This window comes from Sturnira hondurensis, unplaced genomic scaffold (assembly GCF_014824575.4).
Source record: "Sturnira hondurensis isolate 20B ecotype Veracruz unplaced genomic scaffold, ASM1482457v3 Scaffold0018097, whole genome shotgun sequence".
Taxonomy (NCBI): Eukaryota; Metazoa; Chordata; class Mammalia; order Chiroptera; family Phyllostomidae; genus Sturnira; species Sturnira hondurensis.
The window spans coordinates 178027-198859 of record NW_028090728.1 but is presented as its reverse complement, the minus strand read 5'-3'; the positions used below and the strand labels follow the sequence as shown (position 1 = coordinate 198859).

The 20833-nt window shown below is 43.5% G+C and overlaps 1 protein-coding gene across 1 annotated transcript in view; it reads right to left on the bottom strand.

Annotated features, from left to right (window-relative positions):
• Nucleotides 1-20833, bottom strand: part of SPECC1 (sperm antigen with calponin homology and coiled-coil domains 1) — a 168956-nt gene that overhangs the window by 90112 nt on the left and 58011 nt on the right. Inside the window, exon 2 of the mRNA XM_037068800.1 lies at nucleotides 3724-3931. Coding sequence (XP_036924695.1) covers nucleotides 3724-3931 — 208 coding nt within the window. The remainder of the gene's footprint in view (nucleotides 1-3723; nucleotides 3932-20833) is intronic.

Sequence of the window (20833 nt, the reverse complement as noted above, 5' to 3'; positions counted from 1 at the left end):
TGCATGAATCAGAATGGTCAGAGAAGTTTCAGGAAAAAAACCCATAGGGTCAGGTCCTATACCAGCAGCTCTAATTCAGCATGTAGGGCCTGAGAATTTGAGTTTGGGGTCAATGCTGCAGAATAAGAAGATGCTCCTTAACTTTTTAAAAAAAATTTTAAATTTTTTATTCATTTATCTTTAGAGGGGAAGGGAAGGAGAGAGGGAGAGAAATATCAATATATAGTTGCCTCTCGTGTGTCCCCTGCTGGGAACTGCCCTGCAACCCAGGCATGTGCCCTGACTGGGAATCGAACCGTGATCCCTTAATTCACAGGACCATACTCAATCCACTGAGCTACACCAGCCAGGGCACTCCTTAACTTATTTTATTTTATTTTTCTGTCCCTTTCTTTCAAGGATTTTATGGGGAGGAATAATTATCCTTGGCTGGATTTGTGTGTCCCTGAGCCTCCTAGTTAAGAGACATCTTAATAATACCTTCCTATCCCTGACAGAAGTTAAGTTTTTCTTACCAGATGCACAGTTTGTGTTATTTTCAATCCTGCATATGTTATGATACAAATGCAGGGAGTCGGCCTGACATCTGTTCTGAACATTAATTATAAGCTTCCTTCTTGGTGTGTCTGTGCTGACTTTTAAGGATTTGGAGACAAAATAATCAAATTCTCAATAGCAGTATATCATTAAAAGAAAAATAAAGCAAACTAGACTTCTCTTTGACTTGATACTTTTCAAGTGTGGTGCTGTGTTTGTAAACACACACTAACCACTGGCAATGGCAGAGGGGTGTCTTGCTGCGGTCTCATTTTTGTCAAACAAAATGTTATTTGTGTTTTATGCAGTAGGTTTGTTTGCCAGTGTCCTTGTTAAAAAAATAAAAAAAAAAAGCCCCTCCTGAAGCAGAAGAGTAAGAAGCAGGAAAACTCCTGGGCAAGTAGAATGTGAAATGGGGAAACTGAGATAAGATAATTAAACCAGGCCAGTCATTTACAGCCAGCTGGTGAATTGCAAGACCTTACCTCCTCTAACCAAGGACACTTGAGAGTGAGTGATTTATACCACTCCTTCCAGACCAGAGAATACACAGCTTAAATCTCTCTGGTTGGGGACATAGACAACAGAGACCCAGTTAGTGTCAATGGTGCCAGCTAAACCCAAGGAAAGATGAAGTCAGGGAACAAATAACAATAACCCAATTAGAGCCAGACAGACCCAAGATAAATGTAAACCAGTGAAGCTGACCAGGGAATAATCCCAACACTAATTTTGATGCATCAGCATATTAAAAAACACACCTGGAAAGCTGATGAATATTTCTGCTGAAGCCCTCCCTTAAGATTCTCACCTGCAGAAGATACATACCCTCAAGACAAAGACCCAATGCCAGCTTACTCTAGAGCACGCCCATGCCCCTTCTTGCACATGAACTTGTTACTTCCCCCTAAGCTTTCAGGGTCTCCAGGAGACTTGCAACCAGCAAAGCAGCGGGCAGTGGCAGCTTGACCCAGGCTAAACACCTTAGCCTGTCTCCAAGGCCGGTTTTTCAACTTCCCAGTGAGCTAACAGCAGCCTGCCTTGGCTCACTTCTTTCCTATTATGGCTTAGGGAGCCAAAGCAGAGCACTGTTCAGTCTCTCTCCTGCTGTTTCTTCTACCCAAAGTCTTTCCTTTGTTTCACTGCCCCCAGCTTTAGTCAACGTACTCTCAAAATCACCTGAACTCGTGTTGTGAAACCTCTTCTGTATAAAGTCAAGAATCTACCCCTACAGGCCAGCCTGAGGGAGATCTGCTTGGCCTGCTCCCTTCCCGTCAGTGCTGGAAACCTGGTGCCCACATAACCCTTTTCCTGCATAACAGTCAACAAGAATTGAAAATTTTTTCCAGCCCTGGCTGGGTGGCTCAACTGATTGGAGAATCGTCTGGTTCACCAAAAGGTTATGGGTTCATTCCTATTGGAGCATGTGGGAAAGGCAATTGATGGATGTTTCTCTCTCACACATCAATCTCTTTTTTAAAAAAAAATCAGCCCTGACTGGTGTTGCTCAGTGGATCGAGCATCGGACTGCAAAGCAAAGGTCACTGGTTCAATTCCCAGCCAGGGCACATGTCTAGGCTGCTGGCCATGGCCCCAGGAAGGGGTGCATGAGAGACAACCACATACTCATGTTTCTTTCCCTCTCTTTCTCTCTCCCTTCTCCTCTATCTAAAAATAAAATCTTTATCCTTGGGTGAAGATTTAAAAAAATTTTTCCCATAGCCTCCTGATCTACAGAACCTGCCTCATCTTCAAGTTTTTAACTTTCCTCATGAGCTACATGGCCTCTGCCAGCACTAGCTGAGAGGAATTTTAACACCTTCTTGCCCCTGCGACATGTGACTATAAATTTGTCTGGTTTCTGGCTTCAAAACAACACTGTCCATATGTTTTTGTTTTGTAATAGGCTGTCATCACATCAAGCCACAAACTGAGCCGCTTTCCCACAACTTCATTGCACAGTGCAGATTTCACTGTGAGTGCTCTTGGGAGCAGTCTCAGATGCAGAATGGTGAATGTCCACTTCCTTTACCCAGCGGTTCTAGTTAACAGCGAATGGTTCAGTGAGCACTGCTGATTTATTAACACTGAACTTGTGGCTGACAGCACTGTAACCTGTGCTCGAACAAGGCTGACCTAACTCACCTCCTTTCTCCACAAGGCACATTGCAGCCTTTCTGTGCATGGGGTCCATTTTAAACAGTGAAATCACCCACACAGGGCATAAAACTGCAAAACACATGGCACTAAATAAGCCATGAAAAAGACACCTGTTTACAGTGGGCTAGCTGAAATCAGGGGGCGAGTGTCATGGAGTTCCACCTGCACTGGGAATGCATTTTGGGAGACTCACACTTCCCATGGCTCGGCACAGGCCTGTAAATGACCTTCAGAGAGTCAAGAGAACTGATTCTGAAGCTACAAATAAATATTGGCAAGCAGGTGAGTTCACAAATATGGATTCCATGAATGGACAGTTTGAATTAGGCACATTGGGGAACTTTGCAGGCCACCAACTCTGCTATTTTTAGCAATGGTTAGTGTCTCTAACCATTAACACTTTGTGTGTTAATTCTTTTGTTACAAAAGCAAAACACATTAGATGAGATCATTTGATAAGACTTATTTGGACAAAGCAGGCAATGTATAACTGATCTCTTTTAAAAATGTCTTTCCCTATTCAAAGCAAACGATTGTGTAAATGAGCCATATATTAGTGCCTCTTCAGTAACAAAGAGGCCACCTTTTCCGTTATTTGATATCCTAACATCAATGGGACACACGCTGAAATTGCTTTCTCCCTGACAAAAGAGCACACATTGTTTGAATCAGTTTATCTGTCACATGTCTTTTTATCCATCAGACTCAAAATGAGGACACACTGTCATATCTGATGAGTGGGGTCCACTGTGTGGTTCACGCACAGTGTACCTAACACTCTGAAATGGGTTTGCTCTATTTACAATCACCTCACACTGTTGACTCATGTTCAACAACCTTTTCTTTTACATTACCCATTTTCCAACTTTGTCTAGGGGATTAATTATTCTATCTTTCTTAATTGCCATTCTTCCTAGGACATTACAGAACATCCAAAGAAAGACTCTTCATAAACATGCTTACATTACCTACTGCTACTGGTTTCTTTCCTATCCTGACGTGGATACCAGGGTTGATTTCACTTACTTTCCAGCTCACTGATGAGTTGATTATTATGTAACTTGACAGCTCGATGCTGTTCCACCTGATCTTCCAACTCAAATATGGTTTCCCTCATGTCTTTAATCTCTGCATCACTCTCAGATGCTTTCTCTTGCAATTTCAGGCTGGTTCTGCTCAGCTGTTCTGCTTGGTGATCACATATCTCCTTCAAGTAAGAATAATCCTTTTCCATCTAGAATAAAAAGTAGGTTCTCTGGTCAATCTAACAGGAAAAAGTACATCACATATTAGCATCAGGCTCATCAACCCACAAGTAAGGGAAGCGCTTGGCACAATCCACGCCGTCATCATTGATGTAGTCCTAGCCTTGGACATAGTTAAGTCTATAAATACTCACAAAAATGTGGTATGTGTCAAAGCACAAATGGGTGGATTCTGTGCCCCTTTCTACCAGCATAAAGAAAGCTGCACATACGTAAATATCCTTCTTCAGGCACCTGGGTAAAACTGCACTCACACTGGGAGGCTCAGGTGCCAGCTGTGGCTGCCAAACCTCACCTCCACTATGGAGCAGTGCTGTCTGCTGGTAAGCCAGGAACAATATCCGTCAGACCTGACATGCCCTACAAACCCCTAATCCCTTTAACCATAAAGCATTTCTGGCTACAGTGGGGTTTTTTAGAGGAATATAACATTAATGTCATAGGGAACACCAGCTCCCTGTGTGTGTCACAGGGCACACAACACAGAAATGTGTAAGCACCACACAAAGAGACACAGTGCAGCACACTCACTCATCTGATTAAAAGTTGAAGGCAACTTTCAATCATTAAACACTTAAAATATACAGAAAAGCACCAAAAGAGATGAGATAACCACATACCCACACAGAGTTAACAGCGGGTAAATTTTGCCACATTCGGTAATTTTTTTTACTTTAACACAATTTGTTAAGACTGCAACTTCTCTTCCACCCTAGAGAGTAACATGTATTTCCCTAAAATTGGTGTGTGGTCATTCCTTGAATAGTTTTTATACACAAAAATTTTACACAAATGTTGTTATACTATATTATGTTTTTGCAGTGTACTGTATTATATTGCATTATATTATATGGTAATATGTTTTTGTCTTATATTACACCATGCTTATTACGCTTTAACTTCTTTTTCAGATGTATCCATATTAACATACATTGCTCTAGGTCTTCACTGTAAATTCTGCATAGCATTCTATTATCTGAATATACTAATTATTATGAACTGTCCCTTTTCTATAGTGTTTTAGTTACTGTTACTATATAGTTTTATATTTATCAGATAATGTAAGCTTGATACCTAGTAGATTTCTTCCTAAATTTGGAGGGGTTTCCGTGGGGGAGACTTTCCTTGCAAGTCCCCCTGTGTGCCACGGATGAGAGTAAACATAACTGAGACATGATGTAATCTGCCTGGGAAGGAGAGGTAGCCAGTTTCTCAGAGGAAAAGGCCTTGAGCAGTAGCCAGTTTCTCAGGGTAAAAAGGTATTTAGCAGTGGCCAGTTTCCAAGGGGAAAAAGGTGTTGAGCCCCTTCCTCCAAAGGCTTTTATTGGGTTGTAATACACAGGAATACAGGGCAGCAAGGATCAAACAGTAGACAACATTTCAAAGAAATCTGAGGGCTTAGTTAGAGTCAGAGTCTGTCAGGAAGAGAGTTTTAGGGTTTCCTGCTGGAACCCTTAACATATGAATGAAAGCACTCTTAGCAGAGCAGATTTCACAGGTTTATCAGGAAGATTTTTCCCCTGGACAAGCTCTAGCAAGGCAAGGAGTTGCACCCCTCCGCATCAGGTATTCAGGCTTAAGGGGATTAGAGCCAGGAAGCACTTCTCCCAGAGAACATGGGGACTCAGGCTATCTCAAAGCCCGGGGGGGGGGGGGGGGAGTCTATTGCTCTTTGTTGCAGCCCCCCAAGTCGTTCCATGATGGCCTCCCAAGTGATCATGTCTGGCCTAGGCTGCCCCTCCTCTGAGGGGTCTTACTCGTCAAGGACTTCCGACTATGCTTTGGGGGCAGGGAGGAAACTGAGGCAGCATTTGCTACCAGAGACAAGCTTTGTCTCCTGTGGTTTGCATTCCAGAGGTCGTTGCTAGCTCATCCTTAGCCACAGGGGGTCGAGTTACAATTCCAAAACCCAGGCAGAGAGGTCCACAACAGGTTTTCATACACAATATGTTTTTTCCAACTATATTTCACATGCAAAACCTTCCTAGCCTGAACACTCTATGGGGGCAGGGACCCTGTATTCTCTCTTCACACTTAAATCCCCAGAGCCTACAGCGTCAGACACATAAGAGGCCCTAATGAATGTCTGATGAATGAACAGACAGTGGAAGGCAGTACAGCACTGTCTTTCAATTGGGAGGTTGTGATACACAATACAGAAGGAAGAAGGGGAAAGAGGGAGGGAAGAAGGAGAAAGTGCCAGCATGGGGAAGATTGAGAGTATTGCTCACACTCGGGGTGAGCTCTGCTCCCTGAAACTTGTGTTTCAGTTATAAAGATGTATGGCTCTGTACTGCAACATAAACTATGTCACTATGGGCTGTTGTCCTACATTTCAAAGCTATTACAGTATATGAAAATGACTAAGGGTGGGGCCTGGAGCCAGACTGCCAGAATTTAAATCCCAGTACTACCTGAGAGAGCTGAAGGACAGTGCCAGGGTCCCCATGCTAGGTCCCTCTCCCACATGGCCCACAGACACCATCTCTCCTGGGCTGAACACTCCCTTCCCTGCAGCATAAGCCTATTAGGAATGCACTAACTAGCCCCACCCTCCGACTCACTGTCCTCTGAGCTCACACCCTGGGAGAGAGTGAGTTGCCCAGCCTGTGGTGTGGACTTTCTTAAAGGATTCTTGAGGACAAACTCTGTGAGTATGACAAACTAAGTTGTGTAGCTCTGGGGTGGGGGCCACTCCCCTTCCCCACCTCTGGCACTGCCCACCCCCGACACAGGAGATCCATTAGCCCCACCCTCCCATCTCCCAGTGGCCTCACCTTGCCATGCACTACACAGAAGTGAGCTAGCTGTGGCCAGCATGGGGGCTAGTGTGGCCCTTGTTGTGGCCTCTCCTGGGAGGCTCTCCAGGAGGGAGAGAGCTGTGTGGCTCCAGGGCAGGAGCCACTCTTCCCTCACATGCCTGACCAGCCCGGCAATGCCTGTCCTGTGCAAAGAGAGCCCTCCCTTCACACGTCCCAATCTTGGTCTGTTCGGGCCTGATGAACCCTGCTGCCCTCACCCTGACCACTCCCGGAGACTCCGCCCACCACAAAGGTCCACAGGCACCTGCGGTGCAGGCTGACCTTGCTGTGTCCTGAGAGTTTTGCTGAGTGACCCCATTGCCAGCACTGGCGCTGATGGTGAATCTGTTTCAGTCTGGTGAACAACACTCGTCCCTGCCTGGTGACTCACTGAGAACCTACCTCATGCAACCCACATACCACCAGAGGCCCTTTCAGTGATGAGCCTAAAAGGCAGCCAGCAGGCAGAAGCAGATGTTGGGGAGTCTGGGACCTTTTGCTGACCTGCTCCTGGGGATTGGTGCTAGTGAAAGCCAACCTTGGTGTAAATATCCCCTCCCACACAGACCTAGGCCCAGCAGAGGCAGCCACAAACTATGGATTAGTTTGTGGCTCCAAACAGGTAGGCCAGGACCGGTCACAGGCAGTGCCTAACATGACCTGCACTAGATCCCTCCTAAGAGGCCCCAGAGTCAACACACCTGCTGGCAGGATTCGGACCACATCAAAACAGGACCCAATTTGCTCCACAAGGGGCACACCCAAAGACAGATCTCATCAGGCACAGACCCTGCTGGGGTAAATTCTACTTCACAGGGTCAGCCCTCACAGTTGGCCAGCCCAGGGTCAACCCCACCCACAGATGAGCCAACAGCAATCAAGACTCAACTACCATAGCAGCGTTCACAGAACCCACACAAGGGACATTCCTGGAGCACCTAGCTTAGGTGATCAGGTGCCACTGAGCCCCACAGGACACCTACTACATAAGACCTCATGCCAAGACCAGGAGGCATAGAAGCTCTACCTAGCACAGAAACAATTACAGCGAGCCAGCCAGAATGAGGAGACAAAGAGGCCCCAAATGAAAGAAAAAAAGGAATCCCCAGAAAAAGAACTGAATGAAATGGAGACAAGCAATCTACCAGATATGTAGTTCAAAAGCATGGTTACAAGGATGCTCAAGGAACATAGAGGAAGGATAGGTGAGCTCAGCAACAATGTAAAGAAATAGTAAGCATAAAACCCCCATAAAAACCATAAAAAATAACTAGGCAGAAGTAAGGAATACAATATCTGAAATAATAATACACTAGAAGGAATCAACAACAGGTTAGATGAAGCAGAGGGCTGAATCAGTAGTTTGGAAGACAAGGTAGCAGAAAATACCCAATCGAAGGAGAAAAAAAAAATTTTAAATGAGGAAAGTTCAAGAAACCTCCTCTTATACGACATCTGCATCATAAGGGTACCACAAGAAAAGAGAGAGCAAGAAATTCAAAACTTATGTGAAGAAATGCCTGAAAACTTCCCTACCCCGGTGAAGGAAAAAGACACACAAGCATGGGAACTGCAGAAAATCCCAAACGACGCAAACTCAAATAGGCCCAAACCAAGACACATCATAATTACAATGGCAACGGTTAAAAAGAGAGATTCTGTTTTTACAAATCCTCAGCTGAGGCTATTTTTTTCATTGCCTTTAGAAAGAGAGGAAGAGAGAGAGAGAGAACATGGATGTGAGAGAGAAACACCCACTGGCTGACTCCCAAATGTGCCGAGACTGGGAATCATATGAGCCTAGCCCAGGTATCAAATCCACAGGCCATGCATGTGGGAATGAACCTGCAACTTTTTGGTTATGGGACAATGCCCCCAACTGAGCAACACCAGACAAGGGGGTGGGGGGGGATTCTTAAAAGCAGCAAGAGAAAGGCAGTTATATACATGGGAGCTCCCATAAGACTATGAACAGAATTCTCAACAGAAACTTATCAGGGCAGAAGGTAATAGCATGAAATATTCAGTGACGGAAAGCAAGGAACTACGATAAGACTACTTTATTTATTTTTTTAAATATATTTTATTGATTATACCATTACAGTTGTTCTATTTCCCCCTTCATTCCCCTCCACCCTGCACACCCCCTCCCCCACCCTTCCCCCCCTTTAGTTTATGACCACGTGTCTCAAGTTCTTTAGATTCTATATTTCCCCTACGATTCTTGCCCTCCCCCCTATCTATTTTTTACCTACTGTCTATGCTACTTATTCTCTGTACCATCTCCCCCCTTCTCCTCCTCCCACTCCCCTGTTGCTAACCCTCCATGTGTTCTTCATTTCTATGGTTCTGCTCCTGATCTAGCTGTCCTCTTGGTTTGCTTTTGTTTTAGGTGTGGTTGTTAGTAACTGTGAGTTTGCTGTCCTTTCACTGTTCATATTTTTTATCTTCTTTTTCTTAGATAAGTCCCTTTAACATTTCATAGAATAAGGGCTTGGTGATATGAACTCCTTGAATTTGATCTTATCTGAGAAGCACTTTATCTGTCCTTCCATTCTAAATGAAAGCTTTGCTGGATAGAGCAATCTTGGATGGAGGTCTTTGGATTTCATGACTTGGAATACTTCTTTCCAGCTCCTTCTTCCCTGTAAGGTCTCTTTTGAGAAATCTGCTGACAGTCTGATGGGATCTCCTTTGTAGGTAACTGTCCCCTTATCTCTTGCTGCTTCTAGGTTTCTCTCCTTCATTTTTAATCTTGGCTAATGTAATGATGATGTGCCTTGGTGTGTTCCTTCTTGGGTCCAACTTCTTTGGGACTCTCTGAGCTTCCTGGATTTCCTGGAAGTCTATTTCCTTTGCCAGACTGGGGAAGTTCTCCTTTATTATTTGGTCAAATATGTTTTCCACTTGTGGCTGTTTCTTTTCCCCTTCTGGTACGCCTATAATTCAGATGTTGGAACGTTTAAAGATGTCCTGGAGATTCCTAAGCCTCTCCTCATTTTTTTGAATTCTTGTAACTTCACTTTTTCCTGTTTGGTCATTTCTTTCTTCCTTCTGGTCCACCCCCTTGATTTGAGTCCCTGTTTCCTTTCCATCACTATTGGTTTCCTGTGCATTTCCCTTCATTTCAATTAGTTTAGCCTTCATATGTTCCTCTAATTTGTGGCTAAAATCAACCAGTTCTGTGAGCATCCTGATCACTAGTGTCTTGAATTGTGCATCTGAGAGGTTCGCTATTTCCTGGTCACTTAGAGTTATTGGCTCTGGGGCTTTGAGTTCTTCTTGAGCCATATTTTGGACAGTTCATGCCTGTTACATATGAGGGGCAGAGCCCTAGGTGTTCACCAGGGCCAGGCGACCCAGTCGCTGGTTTGTGACGCTGTATGTGGGGGCGGGGCCAAAGGAAAACAATGACAGGCACCCCTTGCTTCTTCCTGCCACCACCACGGACCACTCTATTCATCACACTGCTCGCGAATGTGTGACCTCAGTCAGCCACTGCTGGGTTCGTTGCTGGGGGCTGCTCAGTCCGTCTCACTTCTCACTCCCACCGTCCGGAGCCCTCACTGGGTCCGCCCGACGCTACCCCGAATGCCTGGGTGCCTGGCGTCGGGGGATCTTTCCTGCCCAACCCTGCTCGGCTGCTGGGTCCGCCCCTCTTTACCCGTCCAGTAGAACGGTTCGTTGTTGTTGGACTTCCATATAGTTCAATTTTCTGTTCTTTGGCTGCGTCTTTGTTCTCCAAACCTTTGTTGTATTCAAACTTGGTTGTGGGAGAAGGCACAGTGTTTCCACCTACACCTCCATCGATAAGACTACTTTACCCAGCAAGGCTATCATTTAAAATTGAAGGAGGGAAGGCAGAGGTATAGGTAAACATGGCTCTTCTCCCATAGCCACAGAAAAATTACAGAACAAGTATCACCCTGAGAGTTTTGCTGAGTCACCCATCAGAAAATTGAGCTGTATAGAAGTCCAACAACTAAAGAATTAAAGAAATCACAGTCATCCAGATGGGTAGGAGGGACAGAGGGGCAGAGGCATGAATGGGCTGCTCCTAAACCCAGGTGTGATGGATATAAAATGGAGAGATATCCTGGGAGTGAGGGATGCCAGCCCCACACCAGACCACCCAGCCCAAAGTCAGTGCCAAGAAGATAAGTCCCCATAACTTCTGGCTGTAAAAAGCATTGAGGGCTGGGTCAGCAGAAGAAACTATGGGATTCTCAGTCCTCTCCTCTCAAAGGGCCTCAAAAGTGCACATGGATTTACTCAGACTCACTTCCTCTGAGCTCCAGCACCTGGGTAGCACCTTGAAGAGCACCAGTGACATACAGGGAGCAAATGAAGTGTTTAGCATCAGGGCAAGAACTGGAGGACACCTGGCTGGTGTAGCTCAGTGGACTGAGCACAGGCCTGTGAACCAAATGATCTCGGTACGATTCCTAGTCAGGGCACATGCCTGGGTTGCAGACCAGTTCCCAGCAGGGGATGCACGAGAAGCAACCATACATTGATATTTCTCTCCCTCTCTCCTTCCCTTCCCCTCTAAAGATAAATAAATAAAATCTTTTAAAAAGAACTGGAGGACAGCTTTCTCCTAGACAGAACTACAGAGAGTGGCCTCTGTACAGAGAGTGGCCACTGTACCTCCTTCCTGAGCCGTACCCCACATAGTCACAGTATGTTGGCACCATGTTTGATTTTTCACCAACCTGGTTCACACAGTAAGCTCCGCCCTGACAATTAGCTAAGGGTCCACCTCATCCAACTTATAGGCCCACCCAAGCTGGTAACAGAGGCTTTTCCATATGAAGGACTGGGCTAGGTACAGACTTCAGATCTTCCAAACTCTGCTCAAACAAGCAAGAGCTGAGCCCAGCCACCCATAACCGTAGCTGAGTGGCCCCAGGCCTGGCACTAGCAGCAGCCATCTACAAATTGCTTTATAGCTTATGCAAAGGGAACCCAGACAGACCACAGGTGAAGGGTGACCTTGGCCTGAAGCATTTGGGAAACCCCAGAGCCTGCACACTCAGCAGAGCCACAAACCATGTCAGAGCACCATCCAACCACCTCCATAAAGCATGGTGGGAGGTGGTTGCTGGCCGGGGGTCACAGCTGTCTAGACTGGGTAAATCCCTTCCATTGACTTGCTGACAGCAATTAAGACTCACCTACAAGAGGAGGAAGTACTCAGTCCACACAGAAGGTGCATCTCGAGTACACAGCTTGGGAGATAGGAAAGACTATGCCACTGGACCCTGCAGGAAACACCTACTACATTAGGCCATGCTACTGAGACACAGGGTCAAAGCAGCTCTACCTAATACACAGTAACAAAAACAGGAAGGTTGCTAAAATGAGAGGAGACAGAGAAATATGGCCTAAATGAAAGAAAAGAACAAAAAAATCCCACAAAGAAAAGTAAACAAAATGGAGATAAGCAACCTATCAGATGCAGAGTTCAAAACACTGGTTACAGGTTGCTCAAAAAAAGACCCAGGTAGAAATGAAGGTTACACTAAATGAAATAAAGGAAAATCTGCAGGGAACCAACAGTGAAGGAGATAAAGGGGAGAATCAAATAAAATTCTTTGGAAAACAAGGAAGAAAATGTACAGCAAGAAGAAAGAAGAATACCAAAAAATCGAGGACAGTGTAAGGAGCCTCTGGGACAGCTTCAAATGTTCCAACACTTGCATCATAGGGGTGCCAGAAGGAGAAGAGAAAGAACAAGAAATTGGAAACCTATTTGAAAAATAATGAAAGAAAACTTCCCTAGCTTGGTGAAGGAAATAGACATATAAGCCCAGGAAGCATAGAGTCCCAAACAAGATGGACATAGGAGCCCACACCAAGACACACAATAATTAAAATGCCAAAGGTTAAAGATGAAGAGAGAATCTTAAAAGCAGCAAGAAAAAAGCAAAGACTTACCTACAACAGAGTTCCCATAAGATTTTCGGCTAATTTCTCAAGAGAGACTTTGCAGGCAAGAAATATTTAAAGTGATGAAAAGCAAGGACCTAAATTACTCTATCCAGCAAAGCTACTCTTCAGAATCGAAGGGCAGATAAAGTGCTTTCCAGACAAGGTAGAGCTAAAGGAGTTCACCATCACCAAACCATTATTATATAAAATGCTGAAGGAACTTATTTAAGAAAAAGAATAAGATCAAAACTATGACCATTAAAATGGCAATAAATTCACAACTATCAACAACCGAATCTAAAAAACAAACTAAGCAAACAAGCAGAATAGAAACTGAATCATAGATATGGAGAACATTGGGATGGTGGCCAGTGGAGTTGGGAGTTTGGGGGAGTAGGGGGAAAGGTGCAGGGATTAAGAAGTACAAATTGGTAGACACAGAGTAGTCAGGGGATGTTGAGAACAATATAGGAAATGGAGTTTCCAAAGAACTTATATGCCTGATCCATGGGCATGAACAATCGATGGGGATCACCAGAGGGAGTGGTTGGTGCTGGGCGGGGGGAGCAAAGGAAGAGAAATTGAGACAACTGTTAACAGCATAATTAATAAATATAAACAAAATTTTAAAAATTGAAGGAGAAATAGAGCTTCCCAAATAAATAGAAGCCAAAGGAGTTCATCATCACAAAACCAGTATTACAAGAAATATTAAAGAGACTTCTTTAAGAACAGGAAAGAAGAGAAACATAGTTATAAATAAACAGCAGTAAGTATGTATCTATATATAGTCATTTTATACGTAATTAAATTAAATGTTCCAATCAAAAGACATAGGGTAGATGAATGCATAAGAACACAAGACCCATATATACATATATATGCTGTCTACCAAAGACTCATTTCAGAACAAAAGATACATACAGGCTGAAATTAAAGAGACTGGAAAAAGTATTTGATGCAAATAAAAATGAGGAAAAAAACAAAAACAAAAATCCCTGGGATTGCAATACTTATATCAGACAAAACAGACTTTAAAGCAAACCTGTATAAGAGACAAAGAAGGACACTACACAGTGATAAAATAGGGTCAGTTCAACAAGAGGATATAACCCTTGTAAACATTTATGCACCCAACATAGGAGCACCTAAATATATAAAGTAAATCTAGATGGACATAAAGGGAGAGGCCAAAAATAATAAAATCATAGTAGGATACTGACCATCAATGGATAGCTCTTCCAGAGAGAAAATCAACAAGGAAATAGGGGCCTTANAGACAAAACAGACTTTAAAGCAAACCTGTATAAGAGACAAAGAAGGACACTACACAGTGATAAAATAGGGTCAGTTCAACAAGAGGATATAACCCTTGTAAACATTTATGCACCCAACATAGGAGCACCTAAATATATAAAGTAAATCTAGATGGACATAAAGGGAGAGACCAAAAATAATAAAATCATAGTAGGATACTGACCATCAATGGATAGCTCCTCCAGAGAGAAAATCAACAAGGAAATAGGGGCCTTAAATTATATACTAGATCAGAAGGATTTGACATTTTCAGAGCATTTCATCCCAAAGCAGCAAAATATACATTCTTTTCAAGTGCACATGGATCATTTTCCTGGATAGACCATGTGTTAGGACACAAAACAAGTCTCAGTAAATTTAATAATCCCATTACTATATGATCAATTAATATATGACAAAGAAAGCAAGAATATACAACAGGGTAAAGACACCCTTTTCAATAAATGATGTTTGGAAATTTGGACAAATACTTGCAAAAAAAAATGAAACTAGACCAGGTTCTTATAGCATATACAAGAATAAACTCAAAATAGTTAAAGACTTTAAATATAAGACTTAAAATCCTAAAAATCCTAGAAGAACCCTGGCTGTTGTGGCTTGGTGGATTGAGTGCCAGACTGGGATCCAAAGGATCACTGGTTTGATTCCCAGTCAGTTGCGGGCCAGGTGCCCAGTAGGGGGCGCTCAAGAGGTAACCACACATTGATGTTTCCCTCCCTCTCTATCTCCCTCCCCTCCCCTCTCTCTAAAAATATATAAAATCTTTTAAAAATAAAACCTTTAAAAAAGAGTTTATCACAGACCTTCATACACGGTAAGCACTCAATACAGCTTACTATTTCTCTAATAACTTACCTATGTCTTATTGTATACAATATTAGGTATTATTATAACACAGGTCCGAGATAATTACAAACATGGAAAAGACCAAAAGCCCCATATCTGATGACCACTTTACAAACAAAAGAAACTTTTAAGAAAAAAAGGGACACTTTATTTTAGATACTATAAGGCTGCTGTTGGGCAGCATTTGGAAAGCAGTGAGGGAGGCAGAACTGGCTGGCTCCTCATTGGGACCTCAGGCTAAGCAGCTCAAGTGGAGTATAGAAACATGCACATTACTTGCTCAGACTACAAGGGTCAGGGATGAGCCTGGAGGATGTAACAAGTAACCCAGAGGCTCAGCAGCCTGAGGAAACCTCCTCGTGCAATTGGGGTCACTGGTCTCTCAGGGGCCCCTGCTTCCTGGTCCACCCTCTGTGTCCACAAGCACTGGTAAGCACAGAGGTACAGAGAGGGGCTGACACAACGCATGCTGTGGGCTGTGGGGTCGGTAACCCTGTAAATCAATATACTGTTTCAAATTACACGCATCATTCTTCCTTCTCATTTTGAAGTAATTCTCTCAAGCTTAGCAATATATCACAAAAAGCTCTTGTATTGGAAAAAAGGGAAAACAAAGCCTAAAGTAAATAGTTTCACAACTTCTTTCCCCAGGAGCTTGTTAGGTTGAAACAGGAAGGTATTTTTGCATTCATTTTTACAAATTAACAAATGGAGAAGAGAAATTAAATAATTTGAAAAGAACCAATTAATCGAGTAGGTAAAACCAACTCCTTGTACTTTTTGATGACTGTTCAGAGTTCCAGGTTGCCTTTCACTTCACCAGCCTTTCTACTGCCAGTTCTTTCGAGACCCGCTTCTCCAGTGCAAAAATTGCACTGACACCCGGCAATGTGATTCCCAATGTTTCCCTTTAAAAAAAGGAAATCATTCTAAGCATCTCTCGTTTTAAAAAATTAACATTCTCTAGAAATGGAGTATGTGGAATTGCACTACAAATAAACTCAAATGAATTTCCTGGGAGCACCAATACTCCCTTAGAAAGGCATTTAGAGCAACCAGTCCTTGAACCACCAAAGGCAGATGGCAGCAGAGACCAGTCTTCTCTGGCAGGGAACAGCCTCCTCACACAACTTTCTAGGACCCTGGGATGCAAGGACAGGCAGGGCAGCTCTGAAACAGACTGGGCTACAGTCTCAGCTAGTCTTACAGCCTTCCCTGGGTCAGACACCAAACTGGGAGAAGGTGTGGCCACAGGTCTGGTTTCCAGGGAAACAGACTCTGAGATGGGGATGTTCATGCATGAAGCTTCCTGAGCAGAGCTGAACAGGCGAGTGCAAGAGGCCAGCTATAATGAAGAAGGGGAAGTCACAGCAAGGGAAGCCCTACCCCTAGGAAGCCCTTCAGAGCAGCTCCAAATTGAAATGAGGGCTTGGGCCTCCTCATATCCCCTCAATGGACGGCATTGGGTGCAGCTATTCCTGGGGCAAGGCGGCCCTTCTCACAGAGGGCTGGCGCTGGAGAGGCACTCCAGCTGGGAGTCAGCAACCATCACCCCCCCATAGCTGGGGGAAGGCGTGTCTGTCCTGAGGGGCTGAGGGTGCAGTCGCAACTATGGCAGAAGTACAGAATATACCGGTGCTGGCAAGTGTCAGGCCAAACACCCCAGGCTCTTTTCCAAGACAAATGAACAAAGAAAGGGCTGTGCCAGTCTGACTACTAGATGATCTACAAGAGCAGAAAACAATAAAAAGAAATTGAGAATCCTACCTAGCCATCTTCGATAACATGTCTTCCCCTGACAGGACTGAAACTCTCTGCAATTCTCTGCAAGTGTAAAATGCATCAGCAGAACATTCTAGTTACACATATTTTTATTGCTTCAAGAGATACCAGAGGGGCAGAAGGAGACCTCAGGAAGGAGAAGAAACTGCTCTCAGGCATGAAGGCACTTTTGACCTTAGGACCTATCTATCTATGAAGGAGCAATGCACCCCAGGTCCATGTGGAGCAGTGCACCCCCTCTTAGGAATTACATGGAAGTCCAGAGAGTCCCACTGGCAAGACAAGCCTTCTCAAACACTGGCTCTCTTGATGTCAAACCCTCAGGTTAGTTCCCACCCCTCTCCTTCACATGGTTTCAGAGCACAGCCCTACCAGACAGGTGATCCAACACCCTTACAGCACATGATGGCCGTGTGTTCAGGGCAACATGACTGTCATATCTGACCTGAAAAAGGAAGGGTGGGTATTCTGGTTTTATGGCTGAATCTTCTGAAGCTTCACCTCCAGGTATATAACAGACCTTGTGCTCTGCACAACAAGGCTGAGCCTGGAACATATTTCCTGAGGCAACTGCCCACCTTGAAGGTTTCCAGGTGAAGAGCCTGCAGAGCTCTCCTAAGCTGACTCAACAGGCCTTCTCCTGACTTCCCTGGGAGAGCAGGCACACAGGCTCCATTTACCCAAGTTCCTTCCCTGCCCTCTTCCCAGCATGAAGTCTCAGAGCTCTGTTTCATCAAGAGCTGATATAATATGGTTGTCAGCCAAATACACTAGAGGGAATGGGGAAACTGTTTGAACTGAAGATAATTGAAATGTCCATGTTTTCAGCTTAAACAACTACATCTTAACCAACTTTCCCAACAGTATCCATGATTCATGGGGAAGTGATTCCTAAGTTCCCCCTAACTCTACCGAAGATATTCATCCACCCTGTTGGGCTCCTCCGAGGTGCCAGGGACAGGCAAGTGGCTTTCACGCAAGTGGTTGAGCTAATCTACACTTGAAGGCCTGCTGAGTCCATGAGACATGACCCCACAGAGCTGAGGGCTTCGCTACAGAAGTGATGCCATAGTTGAGACCTAAAGCCTAAGACAGAACCAGGCCAGTGAAGAATGGGGGTCAAGGAGGCAAAGAGTGAGGTAAGAGTGCTTCTGGAAGAAGAGAGCCCCCACCTCCTACACATGATGAGTCAGGACAAGAATGTGGTCTGGCTGGACCTAGGCGGGGAGGGTGGTGGTGGGACTTCATGCATGGTGGGGGAGTGTGCGGGGCACAGGGAAACTACTGTGGGTGTCACACATTCCGGAGATCTCTGTGAGCACTCTGTGGAGAATGAACTGGACTCGGAAAGAGTGAACGTGTGGAGGGAGTCCTGTTGGATGCTATAGCAAATGGTATACTTTCTTACCCCAAAGCCATTCTTTCTTTTTTCTTACAAAGAATCCCAATTTTGTACAGGAGTTGGGATATGACTGTGGTTTCAAGGACAGTGCTGGGGGAGGGTGTGCAACCCAGTTCTGACCATATCATATAAAGGGAGTTGCTGAGAGTGCTACTGGGGAAAAATGTTCACTGAGGTGTCTATGGACCTGCCGAGCCTCCTGCTGCCTGGACTGTACAAGATGCTGAAGATGCCATGGCCCCTGAACCCTGGCAGGAAGGCTGAGAGAATCACAGAGCTGCCAGCCTAGAGTCTTGACATTACACAGCCCCCAGGTCATAGCTACCAACTGCCTACCTCCTGGACTTTTGGTTATGGGAGCAGAGTCTGCCTAGGAGGTCTGGGTTTTACTTTTTCTATGGTAATAGAAAAGGATAGAAAGATTAGTACAAGTTATAACTTCATCGCAGTTACAGATCAATGTCCCCATACTCACAAGACAGCACAGAGCACAAGACAGCACAAAGCACAGGCCTAGGACCTTGACACGTGCAAGAGAAACTCTGTGACACCACACTGCACACCGTTGGCCTCACACTCTGAAAACAATGGCCAGAGACTTGTCTATCCTACTGTCTCACATGTGATCATTCTAATCAGCAAGCAATACATGAAGATATGAAATGTATGCAAATTATAATTAATAACTTGATTTAAAACACATTGTACCTGTACAGAGAATGCAAAGGCTTTTCCTTTTTCTCCAAATTTGAATTAGTTTATCCTCCCAAATTCTAAATTTTATTGTCTTCCTTTAGCCAAAGCTGTAATAGAGAGCAAACTCATACATGCTTTTGTCATTAACTAAGAAAGGACAAACTTAACAAAGAATTTTACTCAAGAAACTAGAAGAAACCAAGGAAATGTACAAAAAGCAGGATGAAAGAATCGATAAAGATAAATTAGAAACAAATTAACCAGAAATAGATGGACAATGTAATTAAGCTACTCCAACTGGGCTTTGTATTCATAAAACATGGAGTGACATACTCCACTTCTAAATAGGAAGATTAAATATTGTATGTTGATACCAGCGTGTACGCATGCCCAAATGTGCATAAACTGGGCAAATGCCTGAAAAAGACATACAACCAAATGTTAGCAGTATTTTTCTCTAAGCGGTTAGATTAAAGGTAATATTTTCATCTTTATATTTTTCTGTGTTTCTGAAACCTTCTGTAATTAATATGCAATTTCATGATCAAAAAGAATTAGCCATTGTTTTAAGATGCCAAATTATTTCTCATTGACACATATATTTTATGTAAAACCAATCTAAACACCAAAAAACAGATGAGGGACTGAAGGAGAACTTCGAAAAGGTAACCTGGGAGATTAAACATTTTGCAACAGAATAATGGAAGGGAGACTTATTCCACAGATGTTACAACTTAATGTAAAGCTACAATTACCAACGATAGTTCAAATGGGCATTTGGCTAGTACCTTTAATGGAACTGCTTCTGAACTTTCCATAAAATGCTGTGAGTTGCAGACACTGATAATGATAAAACTCCCAACACTACCCACTACTCAGATCATTAGACAGCCCAATGTTGGAGTCAAGTTGCAACTAACTAATCTTAAGGCGAGGAAGCAGTAGAGAAAAATCCCCCTGGAAGTTCAAGACATAATTTATTCCTTAAAACAGTCTCAAACCCTGAAATAGGTAGGGGGATGTTTTCCATCTCACTCACCAAGGAAGCCTAGATGACAAGGAATCCTAGATCAGGGCACACGCCTGGATTGCAGGTCAGGTCCCCAGTGGGGGGCATGCAAGAGGCAACCACACATTGATGTTTCTCTCCCTCTATTTCTCCCACCCTTCCCTTCTGTCTAAAAGTAAATAAATAAAATATTTTAAAAAATAAAATAAAATGAAAGAAGTAATCATTTCATTTGATCTTGGGTTGGGGGAAGATCTTTCCAAGCAAAAAAGGTGAGGGAAAAAAGAGGGTATGCAGACTGGGTCTGAATGATCCAACAACTTAACATCAGCTGTTGGCAAGGGTTCGGGGAAACAAGCACTGTCATGATCTGCTGGTGGGAACAAAATGAGGTAATATTTCTGTAGGGTGATGAGGCTAAATGTATCCAAAGTCTTTAAAAGGGTCATACTCTGATACAACAAGTCAATGTCTAGAAATTTTCCTTAAGGAAATAATGAGCGATATAAAAATGTATTTACAATACCAAAAAACTGGAAAAGAACACAAACTTCAACAGGCACCTATCTGGTCTTTAAAATCATGTTTCAAAGAATAATAATGAGAATATTCTCATAAATGAATAAATGAGTCTCATAAATGAGTCTAAAATTTTTTTAACTTATGGGAAACACACACACACANGGCTAAATGTATCCAAAGTCTTTAAAAGGGTCATACTCTGATACAACAAGTCAATGTCTAGAAATTTTCCTTAAGGAAATAATGAGCGATATAAAAATGTATTTACAATACCAAAAAACTGGAAAAGAACACAAACTTCAACAGGCACCTATCTGGTCTTTAAAATCATGTTTCAAAGAATAATAATGAGAATATTCTCATAAATGAGTCTAAAATTTTTTTAACTTATGGGAAACACACACACACACACACACATCTGGAAGAAAACACCAAAATAGTAGTTATATCGTTCCTTGGTGAGGAACTTTGGGGTGATTTTAATTTCCTGTTACTAGCAGCCCAAAGCACGCTAACCAATAGATCTGAATTAACTCTTACTCATTCTTAAGACTCAGTTTAC